We start from the raw sequence: 15,484 nt of genomic DNA, 5'->3' as shown, positions 1-15,484 counted from the left end.
AACAATAATAAGCGTGCATGCCAGTTATAACCGTCCTCTTATATGCAATGCCCTGATCTAATTAATTGCTTTTACCCCTCAATTAATAATTAGGGAAGCTTTAATATCTTGCCAATTATAATTAATCTTCTACTTGATGCGCAAAGTTGAAGCAACATGTAAAGAGGTTGTGAAAATCATGTATGTAAGCAAAAGTGTCAAATAAGAAAGTGCAAATGGTTATCCTCAATCCTCCTTTTCGTCAAACATTACAGGCTCAGTTAGCTTATTGATAACTTCCATTGGCTGTTCTTCCACCACTAACGTTTCGGATAACTAATTTATCACCTCGTCATTATCAATCCGACCAAATCTAAACTACATTATATATATATATATAGCTGCGTCTCTGGTGGCCACATTATCGGTGGCTAGCAGTGGTTACGTGCTGATTGTCCAATGAGATGCTGACATTTAAACTCATCGTTAGTGTCGCTAACATGTGTTTAAGAGATTAAGTATGGTTAATGTTTCCTCCTTTACCGTAGGGGTACGATTGTAAATAGGTGATGTTGCAAGGTTATGAATGTCAATTGGCAGAATTGCCTTTATCAAAAAACGGGGATGCTGGCAGTTGCCGGAGATGGGCGAGCTAGGCAGAGAACGTCGTTGGAGAAAATCAGCTCAAAGTGGAGGTTACAGGCTTGGTTATGTGTGGATTGTAGTCGGCTTATTAGCGGTAGCTACAAGAAAAATGTTCGTCGGATTTATTATCGGATTTAGCATCAGTTTTATCGGCAGATTTTTCGACAATTTTTTGGTGTTGAGTTCGTCATGTCAAATCATTATCGACGTATTTCTCTTTTTGATGATAAATTCGCCGCTAATAATTAGTAGAAAAAAAAATAGGTGTGAACTTTAGCATCAGATTTACTGTCGAAAAAATACGATGATAACCACTTTAGTGAAACGCTACGTTTAAGTGACCCGTACCGCATTACCATCGGTAAGAAAAATGTTGAGTACCGTCAGAATTATCGTTGGCCGTTAGCAGCGAAATTTCTGTCAGATTTACCGGCGGTAATGGTGTCGAATTTTTAAGGTTTAGTAATTACCAGCGGATTTTGGAATCCGACGATAACTTCGACGGTAATTATTGGAGGAAAAAAAATGGCGTGTTCTTTACCGTCGGATTGATTGGCGAATTTTTCCGACGGTAAAGCCAATTAGTGAAACGATGCGTTTTGGTGATCGCAAAGTTTTACCGTCGAAAAAGTCTGACGGTAAATCTGATGGTAACTAGGACGTAAATTCAAAATGCGAACCCTTTTCTCCCTCATTTAGATTCACTCCCTTTCTCACTAAACCACTGAAACCACCATCTCCTTCCCTTTCCCTTCCCTCTCCCCAAAAACGACCCTCTGTCGCCGCTGACACCGCCACCACCACAACCCCCTCTCCATTGCCGTCAGTCCACCCACCCCCCAGACCCCTACGTCCTTCTTCTTCTCCCTCTTCTCTCCTTGCCACTTCACTATTAACCTTCTCCGTTCTCCGAACCGTTGCGCCACACCACAGAGCCACCACCGCAGCTCCCTAACTTCGCCTTTCTGGTGTCTGCTCGTCACCGCCGCTACCCAACTTATCCTATTCGAATTGATTCTGCCTCTGCAATAATAGGTAATAAATTTAAATGCGAATATTAAAAATAGAAGCTTGTATGCTTAATGCTGATGTATGTTGAAATTCAATTGGATTATATTTTGTTTTGTTGTAAATTGAAAAAATTGTCAAGCTGTCCATTTTAACATATGCAAAATAATTGAGAAATTAAGTTATATTGAAGCATATGTTGCTTAATAAGGATGCATATTTGAAAAAGAAAACTAGTTTAACCTGTTCTTCTGTTTGATGAAAGTGGAGATGGGTTATTATGTCTGGTTGTTTATATCCAACTGTTTTTTTATTAATAGATTATATCCACATGTATGTAAACTATATATTGAATAAAATATTATCCTAACAGATTTTGTTAGTAGGGTGAAAAAACTTTGTTTTCTATTTAATTGTTTTTACTTTTTTTCTATAAAACTTGGTTAGATGATGTATATGATGAGTATGGAGATTGTATTTTTATACGTGTTTGAAGATGGCTGAATTTGAGTTTACGAATATGCTGAGATTTTTTTTAGTGTTGAATTAGTTTTTCTTATTTTGATGTTGAATTTGAACTTTGAATTCAACTTTAAAAAGTGTTTCAATTATTGAACTGAATTGTTGAATATTGTTGCTGGAGTTGTTTGACATTATCTGAACGATGTGCATTGACTGTGTTATGGCTAGTTTTGATACATGCAAAGATGATGACAGGAAGAGGTGTTGCGAATCAGGCTGTCAGTCGTGGTCGTAGCCATGGTCGGGATAGAGGGAGGGTTTTCTCTGGTACCTCCGGGACTTCTGGATCTGCTCCCTCTACTCCGACCACCCCGATGGCACCACAAGTTGCAGGTTTAGCAGACTAGCCATTCATCACGGTCCATAACCTTAACTATATGTCGCCGTCCATGGAGACGATGCCGCCTCCTATCGCTCAGCAGCTCGCATCCACGGCGACGCCGAGTCCAGCGACAGATACGGCGGCCCCGAAGTTCAGCCACGACAGTGAGGCAACAGCTAATGCCCTTCCACTACCTACTATCATACAGTTGCGCATTTGGACTAATGGCAGCAAGGGACAAGTATCACGTTTAATGCTCATGTATTTCCTGTTTATTGTTTTCTAGTTTTATTGATTATGATTTTCGTTGTTGCTGAGATTTCTTGAAAATTGATTCCTGTTTAGTGGATTTAGGTTGATTTGGAATGTTGATGGTTATTATTTTCTAGTTTTATTGATTATGATTCCCGTTGTTGCTGAGATTTCCTGAAAATTGATCCCTATTTAGTAGATTTAGGTTTATTTGAAATGCTGCTGGTTGCTGTTTTCTAGTTTTATTGATTATGATTCCTGTTGTTGCTGAGATTTCCTGAAAATTCATACCTATTTAGTGGATTTAGGTTGATTTAGAATGCTGCTGGTTGTTGTTTTCTAGTTTTATTGATTATGATTCCCGTTGTTGCTGAGATCTCCTTAAAATTGATTCCTGTTTAGTGGATTTAGGTTGATTTGGAATGCTGCTGGTTATTGCTTGTTAGTTTTATTGATTATAATTCCTATTGTTGCTAAGATTTCCTAAAAATTGATTCATGGTGAATGGATTTAGGTTGATTCTTGTTTGTGGGTTGTTGTTAGATTTTTGCCGAACCTGAACGCGTGTACTCAGGAGATTACGAATGTCATTAAAGCTGATGTATGACCAGCACTGGCCCAGCAACACGAAGATCCCTGCTGAGACTAGGCAGTGCTGGTTTGAGAAATGGGCGGTAATTACTTTCATTGTTTCTGTTTTAATTCTTTTGTGTGAGTAAACATATGTCTGATTATCTTCTGCTATGAAATTATTAGATATTAATTGCATATCTCTTAGCTTACTAATCACAGTAACTTATGTTAATTACACAGGAGTCTTACACACAGAGACTGGAGGCCACAACTCAGCAGTCTTAGCAAAGTGGGGAGGATGTCACCGATGGATCTACAGCCTTAGTCGTCAATCCCGATGCGGTTTGGCGCGAGATTGCCTCTGTCCCGTACAAGAACCACGTATACAAGATGGGATCGTTCTTCGCTAGCAGCCTCTGTACCTCGACGTTGAGGCTGTCGTTAGGTTCCGCCACCAGTTGAGCCGTCCAACCCAAGAAAGGCGTGGATTTGAGGCTCCAAGTGCAGGAGCTCCAACGCAGCCTTCACCAGCAGGCTCAGGAGCTTAATGATTATTGGAAGAGGTATCAGGAGATCCTCACCCGCGTGACATCTATGGATGAGCTTAGGATGGAGTTTAGGAAATTGCTAGAGTGGATGCAGTGTATGGAGGCTTAGATGGAGGTGTACCAGGCCCAGATGCACACCGCTGGCATCGACCCTGCTGGTGGTAGCGGTCCTGCTGCAGGTGGCTGCAGTAGCACTAGTGGTACACGGACATCATCACTGCCTCCTGCACCGCCGACTCAGGGCCATGGGACTAACGACGATGACTACCGGGATCTGTAGATATTAGATTTTAGTTTTCTTATTTCATAGATTTATTTGGTGTACTTGACTTTATATAATTTGCACATTGTATTATTTATTTATTTTAAATAAAAATTATTTATTATTTATGAATTGACCACTAATTGTGTGAAAAAAATTAAAATTAAAATTAAAATTGACCATTTATTTTAAATTTCAAAAAAATAAAATAAAATGACATTACCGTAGGAATAATCAGACTGCAACATGGCACAAAACAACATGTTTTGGCGCCAACTTTACCATTGAAAACATCTGACGGTAACCAATTCATTTTATGAGCTGGTAATCTGTCGCAAAATCCGATGGTAATTACCAGCAGACAAAATAAATTTGACGGTAAGTATTTACTGGCGAGGTTTATACTGTCTGATTGTTTTTGATGGTAAATTCGACGGTTGATATGGATTTTACAAACCACAAATTACCAGCAAGTGCATCGGATCGTATCAAGTAATACCACAGTGAGTGGGTTATCGATCCCACGAGGATTAATAAATTAAGTAAGCAATGATTGACTAATTATTATAGTTAGACAAGTGAAATTGAGAGTTTTGAATATCAAATAACATAAAAGACTGAGAATTGAAAATGCGAACAGTAATTATGAAAAAATAATATGAGAAGAGAGTTAAGGCTTTGGAGATGTTTAGATTTTCGGATTAACAATTATAGTCATCTACCTTGATCATGCAAAGATTTAGTTCATAGCAAACCTTAGGTGATTGAATTCCAATTTCTTGGCAATTCAATCTCTTCTAACCTAATCAACCGCCAATTTCTTGATCAATTAATTATGTCAAAATGTTAAGTCTAAATTCTGATTTATAAGCCACACAATTCTTAAAAACCCAGAAATAATCTGATTATATGTCACGTGTCACATTAAATCCAGATAATTGAAGAATTATGAGAAAAAGGTTTCAAGCTTTAATTCCAATGATGTAACTTTTTCAAGATTCAAAGGGATTTAATTTAGATTAGTGTTATTCTCCAATATACCCTAATCCGTAGGATGAAGAATAATATCAATTCTTGAATGTAAACCAATGCATTAATTAAAGAGTAGAAGAACAAACAGTATTAATCTATCAAAATAATCAGAGCTCCTAACTTTAACATTCGAGGTTTAGTTGCTCACGGTGTAGAGAAAATCCTAAAAAGGTAAAAGTTGTGTAAATGTAAAAGTGCAAAAGTCCCAGAAGAGAAGAGTCCGCAGGGCAAATCCTTTTCCATTTTTATAGTTCTAATCCAAATTGATACTAAAATTAATCCTAAACCTAATAATATCTTTTGTTGTTTAAAAATTAAATTCAATTCAAATTGATTTCCTTCGTGTGATTTGGTTGCGTGCGTAGGGACCACTTCAAATCTCGCTGCCGGTGATGTGGTGTTTAGTGCCACCTTGGCAGAGAAGGGTGAGAGCTTTATATGATCTGGTGGTAAACATCGATGATGTGGCATTTAGCGCCACCTTGCCAGAAAAGGTTGGTGAGCTTCTTCAAGAATTTTGCCTCATCTTTCACCCAAATGCTACCTGTAATCAACACAATGCAACAATAACTCAAAGTAGCATCTAATAGGGTGTAAATGACTTAAATCTTCTAGGAAATCAACAAATCACCATATAAATCATATAGAAAAGATATGAATGATGCTCATGCATCAACGGTAAATTGATTACCATCGGATATATTTGAAGAATTCGACGGTACTCAACGTTTTTCTTATAGTGTAATCTCTCGCCTCTCACTCTCTCGCTAACCCTCTCATCTCTCATCTCTGTCAACATCCTCCTCCCCAGCAGCCCCCTCCAATGGCACCATCTCACCATTCTACTATCGTTGTTGTAAATGCTTCTGTCGCCGCTTCTGCTTTTCTTCTTCTTTTGGCGCCGGCGTGAGGTCTGAAGCTCTTGCTATTCTTACTTGTTATTTGTTATTATAAAATACGTTTTGTGTTGATTATTGTTGATTTGTGTTGATTATTTATTCGGGTTGTTTAGTGAAGTTTCCATTATATATTTTTTTCATTATTGTTAATTTTTTCTTAATCTTTTACTTAGAAATTATTTTTTGGTGCTTTAATTTTCTTTTCAAGTTTCTTGCTGCTTCAATTAGATGATAATTTAGAATCAGTTAGAGAATTTATAAAAATTGGTTTGACGATGAAGAAATTAAAATAAATTATATGATATATAAGGTTTGTTTGTTTTACAAATCTAGAATGCTTTGAAAATTTAGCAAATGTGTGCATTTGAGTTGCTTAATAACAATGCTTGAAGCCTCTTGGTGAGTGGATTAGGATTTGAACTCTTGTATGTTGCCTCAATAATGATTGAAAAAATTAAAACAGAACAGAATTTAAAGTTACATAACTTTCTCATATAATGTGATATGAGTCTGAAACTTATTTTAAATCAAATTTGGGGGTGTCTAGTATAATGCCACCAAAATTTAGGAGTAATGAGTTAGAATTAAATTTTTCATGATTTTTGTAAAATCCTAGCTACCTGTTGTTTTTCAAAAATTGCTAGGATATGGGTAAAACTTTGAAAATTTGTACAAAATTAATTTTTAAAGCGATTGTAATAAAATTTGATTTAAATTAAAGTTTAGGATAATGTATTTTTTTAACTAAGTTTAACGTAGTTTATTTTGATTAGGCATTTTGAATGATTAGTGAATATGTTTAGCACATTTTTAATTGGTATATGCTCTTCGCAGACATAACGAGCAAATTTTATTCATTTTTTCAACGATATTCTGGTGAAGAAGGAGAAAAAAGTGTTATGTCTTTGTGAAAATCTAACACAATTGTCATAATTTTTTTTGTTTTACTTTGATATCAAAACAATGAAGGTTGGTAGGCGGGGAAGATGATGATTAATGGAGATGTTGTGGATAGTTGATAAGTGGAGAAGATGATGAACAATGGAGACTTTTTTAGTTTTTTATCAGCTTTTTTTGGTTGCGATAGATTTTTATGATCCAAATTACTTTCTTCAAAAATTTTTTCATCATGTCTTTTCTTTTAGGTTCAAAATAATTCTCATCCTTACTGTTTAGTTAAAATAAAAAGACTTCTCTGGCAGCTTTGTTAGCATCTGGTGGTGGTCTATGGAAGAATTGGAGGTCAAGAGTAGACCAATGTAATGGAGGGAAGATAGAAACTCAAAATCGAACATGGTTGAGTAAAGAAAATCAGGAATCAAAGGAGATTTCTCAGAGTGGGCGACTCTGTGAAGATCAAGGGAGAGAGATTTGATTTGAAGAGTTATGGTTTATGACAAGAGGCATTTCTAAAGCTGAGTTGCAACATTATTCCTTGCTGGGTGTGGGAACAATGGCTAACCGAGGAAGGCCCGGTGGTAACTGATCGGCCAAAAAGAGCTTCAGTGACGAGATGTTCCAAGAAAAATTCATCTTCCATCTACAAGACTACGACCATGGAGTAAAACATAGTAGATACATTCAATGGAATAGGATTCAAAATTTCAGATTGAGTTGGAAACTGGGTTGGAGACTAAGTCTCTAATGGAGTGGGTAAAATAATTGGATCAGATCGACTTTTATGGACCCTAATCCAAAAAAAAAAAAAATCACCCATAGAAATTTCCAAACGAGTAATTCACTCATATAATTTTACCATAATAAAAGTTAGGCAAATCCTTTACCCCACAACACACACAAAATTCACCCATAGAAATTTCCAAATGAGTCATTCACTCATATAATTTTACCATAATAAAAGTTAGGCAAATCCTTTACCCCACACACACACACACACAGATATATCGTGGTGTAAGGGGCAAATTTTCACATGACCTAATTCCATCTCGTCTTACTTTATTCTATATGGAATTTATCTCATTATTATCTTTGCTCTAATATGCTTTTTACTAAGTACCTGCCTTGTTCCTATTTGCTCATATAATAACCTTAAGATTTAGCATATAAAATTAAATTTCAAAATTTATAAAATTATGAACATCCATCAATTCAATTTATTTAATCTAGTTCTTTTAGTTTAGTAATCCAATAACATAACTCTGCCTATGTTACACCTGCGGTACAAAACTGGCCCCAAGCTTGGATAAAGGAGGAGGGTTGTGTTAGGCCTTCGACAGTTAAGATAAACACTTATTCGAATCTTCATGACATGGATCAAAGACATTACTGCGCTAAAACTAGGTCATTGACCGGAAGCAACGCATCGTATGGCTCGCGTACAGTGTCAAATTAGTAAGAGCCGCTGCATTGGTATCCGGGTGTAGTGTTAAATGAGCAAGGATTCTCGCATTTTTGTGAACGGACGAGGGTAAATAAGCTAGTTCACAAAGAAAAAGGTAAAGGTAAAGGTTGGAGCGACAGAAAGTTAAGATTTGAGACATGGAACATAAGCACTCTAATAGAAAAATTCATGGAGGTGGTGGATACCATGACAAGGAGGAAGATTAACATCATGTGCCTACAAGAAACAAAATGGGTCAGCGTGAAGGTTAGGGAGTTAGATACCTTTGGGTTCAAACTTTGGTATATAGAAAATGTAAAAAATAGGAATGTGGTAGGTATTATCGTGGATAAGTAGTGGAAGAATGACGTAGTGGATGTCAAGACAGTGGGTGATCGAATCATCTCTATCAAACTTGTGGTAGAAGGAGGTACTTTTTATGTGATTAGCGCCTATGCACCGCAAGTGGGTTCGGACAAGTAACACATGATAAGGTTTTGGAAGGATCTAGAGAGTTTGGTGATGCGTAAGCATCTTGTACCTTTTTTCCCTTTATTTTCTAGTGTTTTTAGTTATAGATTATTAAGTTTTATATTATCTTAGTGCAAAAAACCTCTTTGGAATACTTTTAGTTGTTTCAGGTGAAATTCGGAACAATTTAGCAGAGTTTTAAGTAGAAACAGAGAAGTTGGCAACATCCCTTTGGGCGCTAAATACCAAGATGGTGTTTAGCGCCAGCAACACGCCACAAATAAAATGCCTCTGCCCCCTTATGGGCGCTAAACACCCAATTGGCGTTTAGCGCCATCAAGCCTAATCCGAATTGAAGGCCCACTCTTGGAGCATCTCTAGTTGGACTTAGCTTTTATTAGGTATCTTATCTTTTATTTTTGTAATTTTTATTTACAAACAATATCTTTTAGATTTAGGATTTAATATTTTATCTTATTTCCAAATCAAATTAGGTTAGATATAAAAGGGAAAAGATTCTCCCTTTAGAAGGATTCGAACCCTTTCGATTTTTGGCATACTCTTCAGAACCCTAGTTTTTCTCTGTACGTAATAACCCACTAAACCTATTTGGTTAAGGTTAGGAGCTCTGTTTATCTTCTATGGATTAAGACTATTGCTTTTCTATTTTAATTGATGTATTGATTCAGTTTCAAGGATTACTTTCGTACTTAATTTTATGAATCTGGGTGGAACGAAAGTATGACCCTTTTTCTATATGCGTTCTTATGATCATTGGAAGAGGTCTCTCACCTGAACAACAGCTTGAAGTAAATTCCTCCTAAATTGCTAATTACATGAACTAATTGGGATATGTGACATATAATCCTTTTAACTTTGGGTAATTAGAATTTTTGTGACCATAAACTAGTTTTGAACTTAACCCTCTAATCGGAATTAAGTGACCATGACGATGGCGGTTAATGAAGGTTAGAAGAGACTAAATCACTAAGACATTAGGGTTTAGTCATTTACAGTTTGCCATGAAATGAATCATGTATTGTTAAAATAGTTGGTAAGAAGTTTTAATTCGGAAAAGTAAACATCTCTGATACCTTAACTATTTTCTCTCACTGTTTTCACACTAAACTCATTATTTACTTTCTTTACTATTGTTTTACTGTTTAATGCATTTTAAAACCCACCAAACCAACTCTTCTATTCGCCTAACTAAGCCAATCAGTTGACCATTGTTGCTCAGTTCCTCAGTCCTCGTGGGATCGGCCCTCACTCACCTAAGGTATTACTTGGACGACCCAGTGCACTTGCCGGTTCAATTGTGGATAATTCAAAAATTCGCACCAAGTTTTTGGCGCTGTTGCCGGGGACTGACGGTAATTGACAACTGCCAGTTGTCTGGTTGCTTAGATTAGGTATTTTTTCTTAGTTTTGTTCATTTATTTTTTATTTTCCTTTAAAATTTTCGAATTTAGTTTTATTTATTTTTCCTTAATTTTTTTATTTTAAGTTTGGTGTCCCGTTAGTGATTTTTATTTTTCTAAATTTTTTTGAAACTTTTAGTATTCTTCTTTGTTTAATTTTCAAAAATTTTATGTCATTTTTCTTTCTTATTTTTTTGAAATTTTTAGTCTAATTGTTGCTTTATTTTATTTTATTTCTTTTTACATAAGATATCTCATTGAGAGTCCTCTATACTCTGATATAGAGACTCCCACTTTTATTTGTTTTCTGTTTGTTAATGAGCAGGAACAGGGACAAAGAACCGTTCTTGAATTTGATCCTAAACCTGAGAAGACCTTGAGGCGGCGTTTGCCACAAGCAAGAGCTTACAAAGCCTAAGAGAATCTCAGAGATACTTCTGAGAAGGAAGCTGAAGAGCTCACCATGGATCCTAATAGAGGGAATCCGAATGGTAATGAGCAAGCAAAGAGGACTCTGAGCTCCTACACTATCCCCACTCCTGACTTTTATGGGCACAATATCTCAGTACCTGCTATTGGTGCTAATAATTTTGAGCTGAAGTCACAGTTGATCACTCTGGTGGAACAAAATTTCCAATTTCATAGACTCTCGCAGGAAGACCCGAATTTGTTTATCTCTAATTTCCTATAGATCTGTGACACTGTGAAGACTAATGGAGTGAATTCGCATGTCTACAAGCTCATGCTCTTCCCATTTGCAGTGAGGGACAGAGCTAAGCAGTGGTTGGATACTCAGCCAAAGGAGAGCCTGGACACATGCGACAAGGTGGTCAATGGATTTCTGACCAAGTTCTTTCCACCTCAGAAGCTGACTAAGTTGAGGGTGGATGTTCAGACCTTCAGGCAAAAAGATGGAGAATCCCTTTATGAAGCCTAGAAAAGATACAAGCAGATGATTAGGAAATGTTCCCCAGACATGTTTTCAGAATGGACCAGACTGCAGATTTTCTATGATGGCCTCTCTGAGATGGCTAAGATGTCTCTGAACCACTCCACAGGAGATTCCTTGCACATGACGAAGACACCTGAAGAGGCTAATGAGCTCATTGAGATGGTTGCCAACAACCAATATCTTTACTCTTTTTAGAGGAACCCTGTGAATCCTGGGAGTACAATGAAGAGAGGAGTTATGGAGGTGGATACCTTAGATGCCATTCTAGCCCAGAACAAGATCATGTCATAGTAGATTAGTATGATTTCTCAGTACTTGAGTGGGATGCAAGTCTCAGCTGTCAGTACTCAAGATGCATCCTATGACATGAGTAGAGGCTTCAACCAAGGGGAGAACTATAATTGTGCTCAAATTACTCCTGAGCAAGTAAATTACATGAAAAATTCCTCCAGAAATCCCAATAATTACCCTTATTCGAATACATTCAATCAGAGATGGAGGAATCACCCTAATTTCGGGTGGAGAGAGCAACCCCAAAAGCCTCAACAAAACTTCAACAACAACTTTCAGGGCAGTTTTAACTAAAACAAGTTCAATAATTTCAACAACCACCAATTCCAATCCTCTCAACCATAGCAGGCATCCACTCAGCCTCAGAATACTCCTGACTTGGCCACTCTAGTGGCAGAACTTTCAAAAAGCACTCATAGCTTTATGTAGGAGACCAGAGCGTCCATTCGAAATTTGGAAGTACAAGTGGGACAGTTGAACAAGAGAATACCTGAGAGACCTCCTAACACTCTTCTCGGTAACACAGAGGTAAATCCAAGAGAAGATTGTAAGGCCTCACAATGACAAATAAAGCTGTGTCTAAGGAGGTGCAAGTTGTTGAAAGGCCAGAGGAGAAGGAAGCTCCAGAAAAGGATGAAGTTGCATTGTCACACGCTCCACCTAGGGTGCCTATTCATGAGCCTAAAGCACCACACCATCATAAGTCCCAAGAGGAGACCAAGGATGATCAGTACTCTCAATTCTTGGAAGTCTTTAAAAAGCTCCACATTAATATTTCTTTTGCAGAGACTCTGGAGAAGATGCATCCTTATGTTGCATTCATGAAAGGATTACTCTATGAGAAGAAGGCCTTCAAGGGAGATAAAACAGTGGTGTTAACCAAGAAGTGCAGTGCACTTATTCAGAGCAAGTTACCAAAGAAGATGCCAGATCTGAGGAGCTTTTAGATTTTTTGTACTAATGAGAATGTCACTTTTGACAAGGTTCTCTGTGATCTTGGCTCAAGCATCAATCTGATGCCATTGTCTGTGATGTGGAAGCTGAAAATTCAAGAGGCACAGCCTATAAGGATAGCATTGCAGATGGCTGACAAGTCTCTGAGGCAGGCACATGGGATAGCGAAAAACGTCTTGGTCAAGGTTGGAGAGCTATTCCTCCCTACTGATTTTGTGATACTTGATATGGGAGAGGATGCAAATGACTCCATCATCCTAGGAAGACCATTCCTAGCCACGGGGAGAGTGATAAGTCCATATTTTCCGATATATTTTAGCTTAATTTGAATGGATTTTATCACATAAACTCACATTTAAGCACTCAAATAGCATACTTTTGTGTTATCTCCCTAATTTAGACTTAAATATGAAAACATGTGTTTTTGTGCTTAAATTAGTGACTTTAATTCTACTTTCATGCCATTCAATGCCATGATATGTTTTGTGAGTGATTTCAGGTCATTTTGGCAAGATTGGCTAGGCAAAAGTGGAAGAAAGCATGTACAAGGGAGAACACATGAAGAAAACAAGGCAAAGCACACACAGACAACTGTGCGTGCGCACAAGCATGCATGCATACACACAAGAAGGAATTTGTATATGTGCGTGCGCACAACCCTCTGTGCGTACGCACAGGACCCTGCACGTGGTTTCATTAATGAAACATGTGCTGTGCAATTTCTGAGGGCTTTTGGCCCAATTTTGGAAGGCTATATGCTGAATTGAAGTGCTATATGAAGGGGATATCAACACATATCAACACATGAGGTTTTCATTAGGTAGTATTAGGTAGAATTAGTTAGGAAGCTTCCATAGGAGTAGGAGTAGGAGTAGAGTAGAATTCCTCTCTTAGGATTTCATTTCCATCTCCATGTAGCATTTTATAGCAAGCTTTGATTTTGGATTTTGCTTCTTTAATTGTAAGTACTCTTAATTTCCTCTTTAATTCCATCATTTTTTCTTTTACTTTCTCTTGGTTCAAGTTACTTTGTTAATATTGCAATTTTGAGTTCTTGAAGTTTTGATTGATGAATTTAGTGTTTTATGCTTGCTTTATGTTTGTTTGGATGTTTATTATTGATATGGTGAATAGTTGGTTATAGTTTTTCCCTTTTCCTTTGCAATTTCTCATGTTTTACTTTTATGCCCACAAGGTGTTTGTGAAAATGCCAACTTTAGATTTTGAGTAGATTTTCACACCTTAGCTAGGGATTTTAGTTCCTAGGATACTAGAGTCATAATGTCCGACATTTAGTGGTAATTCTTGGGTAGTTAGTTGATTCTTGTTTTCATTGACGCTAGCTTTTTATCAACTAGTTTGGTAAGTTAGCTAGGACTTATGAATTAAGGTCAATTATGCTTGTTTGACTTATTCCTCGATGTTAGGGATAGACTAAGCGAGATTGACTCATCATAATTACCATAGTCGTGGTTATGGCGATGATAGGATTCCTTGGATCCTCTTATCCCCAAGTCAAGGCTCTTTTTATGCATATCTTAGCATTTTCACTAAGTTTTGATCTTTTTTCCCTTTTTACTTGCATTAATATCAAGTTTTGATCATTTCTTAGTTCTTTCATTTCTTAGTTCTTTCAATCTTTCGTTTCTTACTTGAAAACCCCCCTTTTTTTCTAACAACCGAAAGTGTAACATTTCAATTGCATCCTAGGGAAGATGACTCGAGATTTAATTACTCTCGGTTGATATATTTGATTTGAAAGTCTAAACTTTGATGATTGGGATTGTATTGCCGGTTTGGACTATACTCACAACAGAATTATTTTATCTAATTTCTGAATCGGTGTAATTCCCTTTCACCAAGTTTTTGATAAGGGAATTGGTCTTAAGGCTGTGGAAAGATGTTGAGAGAGGTGAATTGGTCCTAAGGCTGTGGAAAGATTATTTGGTGTTCAAGGTTTTTAAACCTTTACCGCTCTCTGGAGAAGGAGACACCTGCATGCAGAGTTTATTGCTTAAGCCTCCCCCTTTGATGGAAAACCATACAGTTTTCCCAGACACCAAACCTAAGTTTTGTGTTGGGCATTCACTACCCACCGAGGAGGGAGGAAGTCCCAAGAAGAAGGTACCCAAGGGCTGGAGGAACAAAAAGATTCTTACTGAAAACTTCTCACCTAGCATGAAGTTGGTGTTCACTAGGAGTCCAGTCATACCTCACACAATGAACAGGATCCTGTCCTTTGAGCATGTTGAGTTGATTCATGATATCACAGGAAAAAGGTTCACGGTGAGGGGTGAAGATATGAGCCCTTATGACCCTCCTCCTTAGAGGAGTTGACCGTCAAGCTAATGACGATAAAGAAGCGCTTGTTGGGAGGAAATCCAACCATAAGTATCCTTTAGTTTATTTCAGTTTTATTTTCATTTTATTTTACATTGACTTTTATAGTTTTCCTAGGTTTAATCTAGTATGTGATCATGCACAATGCTTAGAACAGGGACAGGAGGACTCAGAAGGAAGAACAGAACGCTCTGGAGTAGAAAGTGCCCTGGCGTTTCCTGGCGTTTAATGCCCAGAATGGAGTATGGAGTAGGCGTTTAATGCCCATAATGTGCGTTCCTTCATCAAATTTTACTCCCTCAAAGGCATTTAGCGCCACTTGTTCGTCCTAAAAAAAAAGAGAGAGTATCCCTTGTTGGCGCTGGCGTTTAGCACCCAGTACGCAGTTTCAAGTTTTGAAGGAGGGGGTTTAACTAACAGTTAAAACCCCAACCCCTCACCCTTTGACCATTCAAACCTACCTCTTCTCTCTTCTCCTTACCCAATATTTCATCCACATTCATCCACTTCATTCCCTAAGATCACCTTCTATCATCCTATCAAATCCCACCTATCTTTTTGCTCACCCCTCACTTCACCCAATCACACCTCATCTTTTCCATCAATCTCTCTTCCCCAAAACCACATTCAAATTCTCTTCCCCCCTCCCATTTCACCCCCCCATAACCAAAC

At 37.5% G+C, this 15,484-nt stretch overlaps 1 protein-coding gene across 1 annotated transcript; it reads left to right on the top strand.

The window, feature by feature from the left end:
- LOC107633565 lies at positions 12,079-12,801 on the top strand. Its single transcript, XM_016337178.1, has 2 exons — positions 12,079-12,390; positions 12,502-12,801. The coding sequence occupies exons 1-2, from the start codon at positions 12,079-12,081 to the stop codon at positions 12,799-12,801; spliced, it is 612 nt and encodes a 203-aa protein (XP_016192664.1).

Source organism: Arachis ipaensis, chromosome B03 (assembly GCF_000816755.2).
Source record: "Arachis ipaensis cultivar K30076 chromosome B03, Araip1.1, whole genome shotgun sequence".
In the NCBI taxonomy this organism is placed as follows: Eukaryota; Viridiplantae; Streptophyta; class Magnoliopsida; order Fabales; family Fabaceae; genus Arachis; species Arachis ipaensis.
The sequence above is the reverse complement of the archived record's forward strand: the minus strand, read 5'-3'. Positions and strand labels throughout refer to the sequence as shown.

Excerpts from the sequence above, each read along its gene's own strand:
- LOC107633565 (XM_016337178.1), top strand. The coding sequence starts at position 12,079 with ATGACAAATAAAGCTGTGTCTAAGGAGGTGCAAGTTGTTGAAAGGCCA. Across the intron at positions 12,391-12,501 it reads TCAAGGGAGATAAAACAGTG|GTTCTCTGTGATCTTGGCTC; the intron begins GTGTTAACCAAG and ends ACTTTTGACAAG.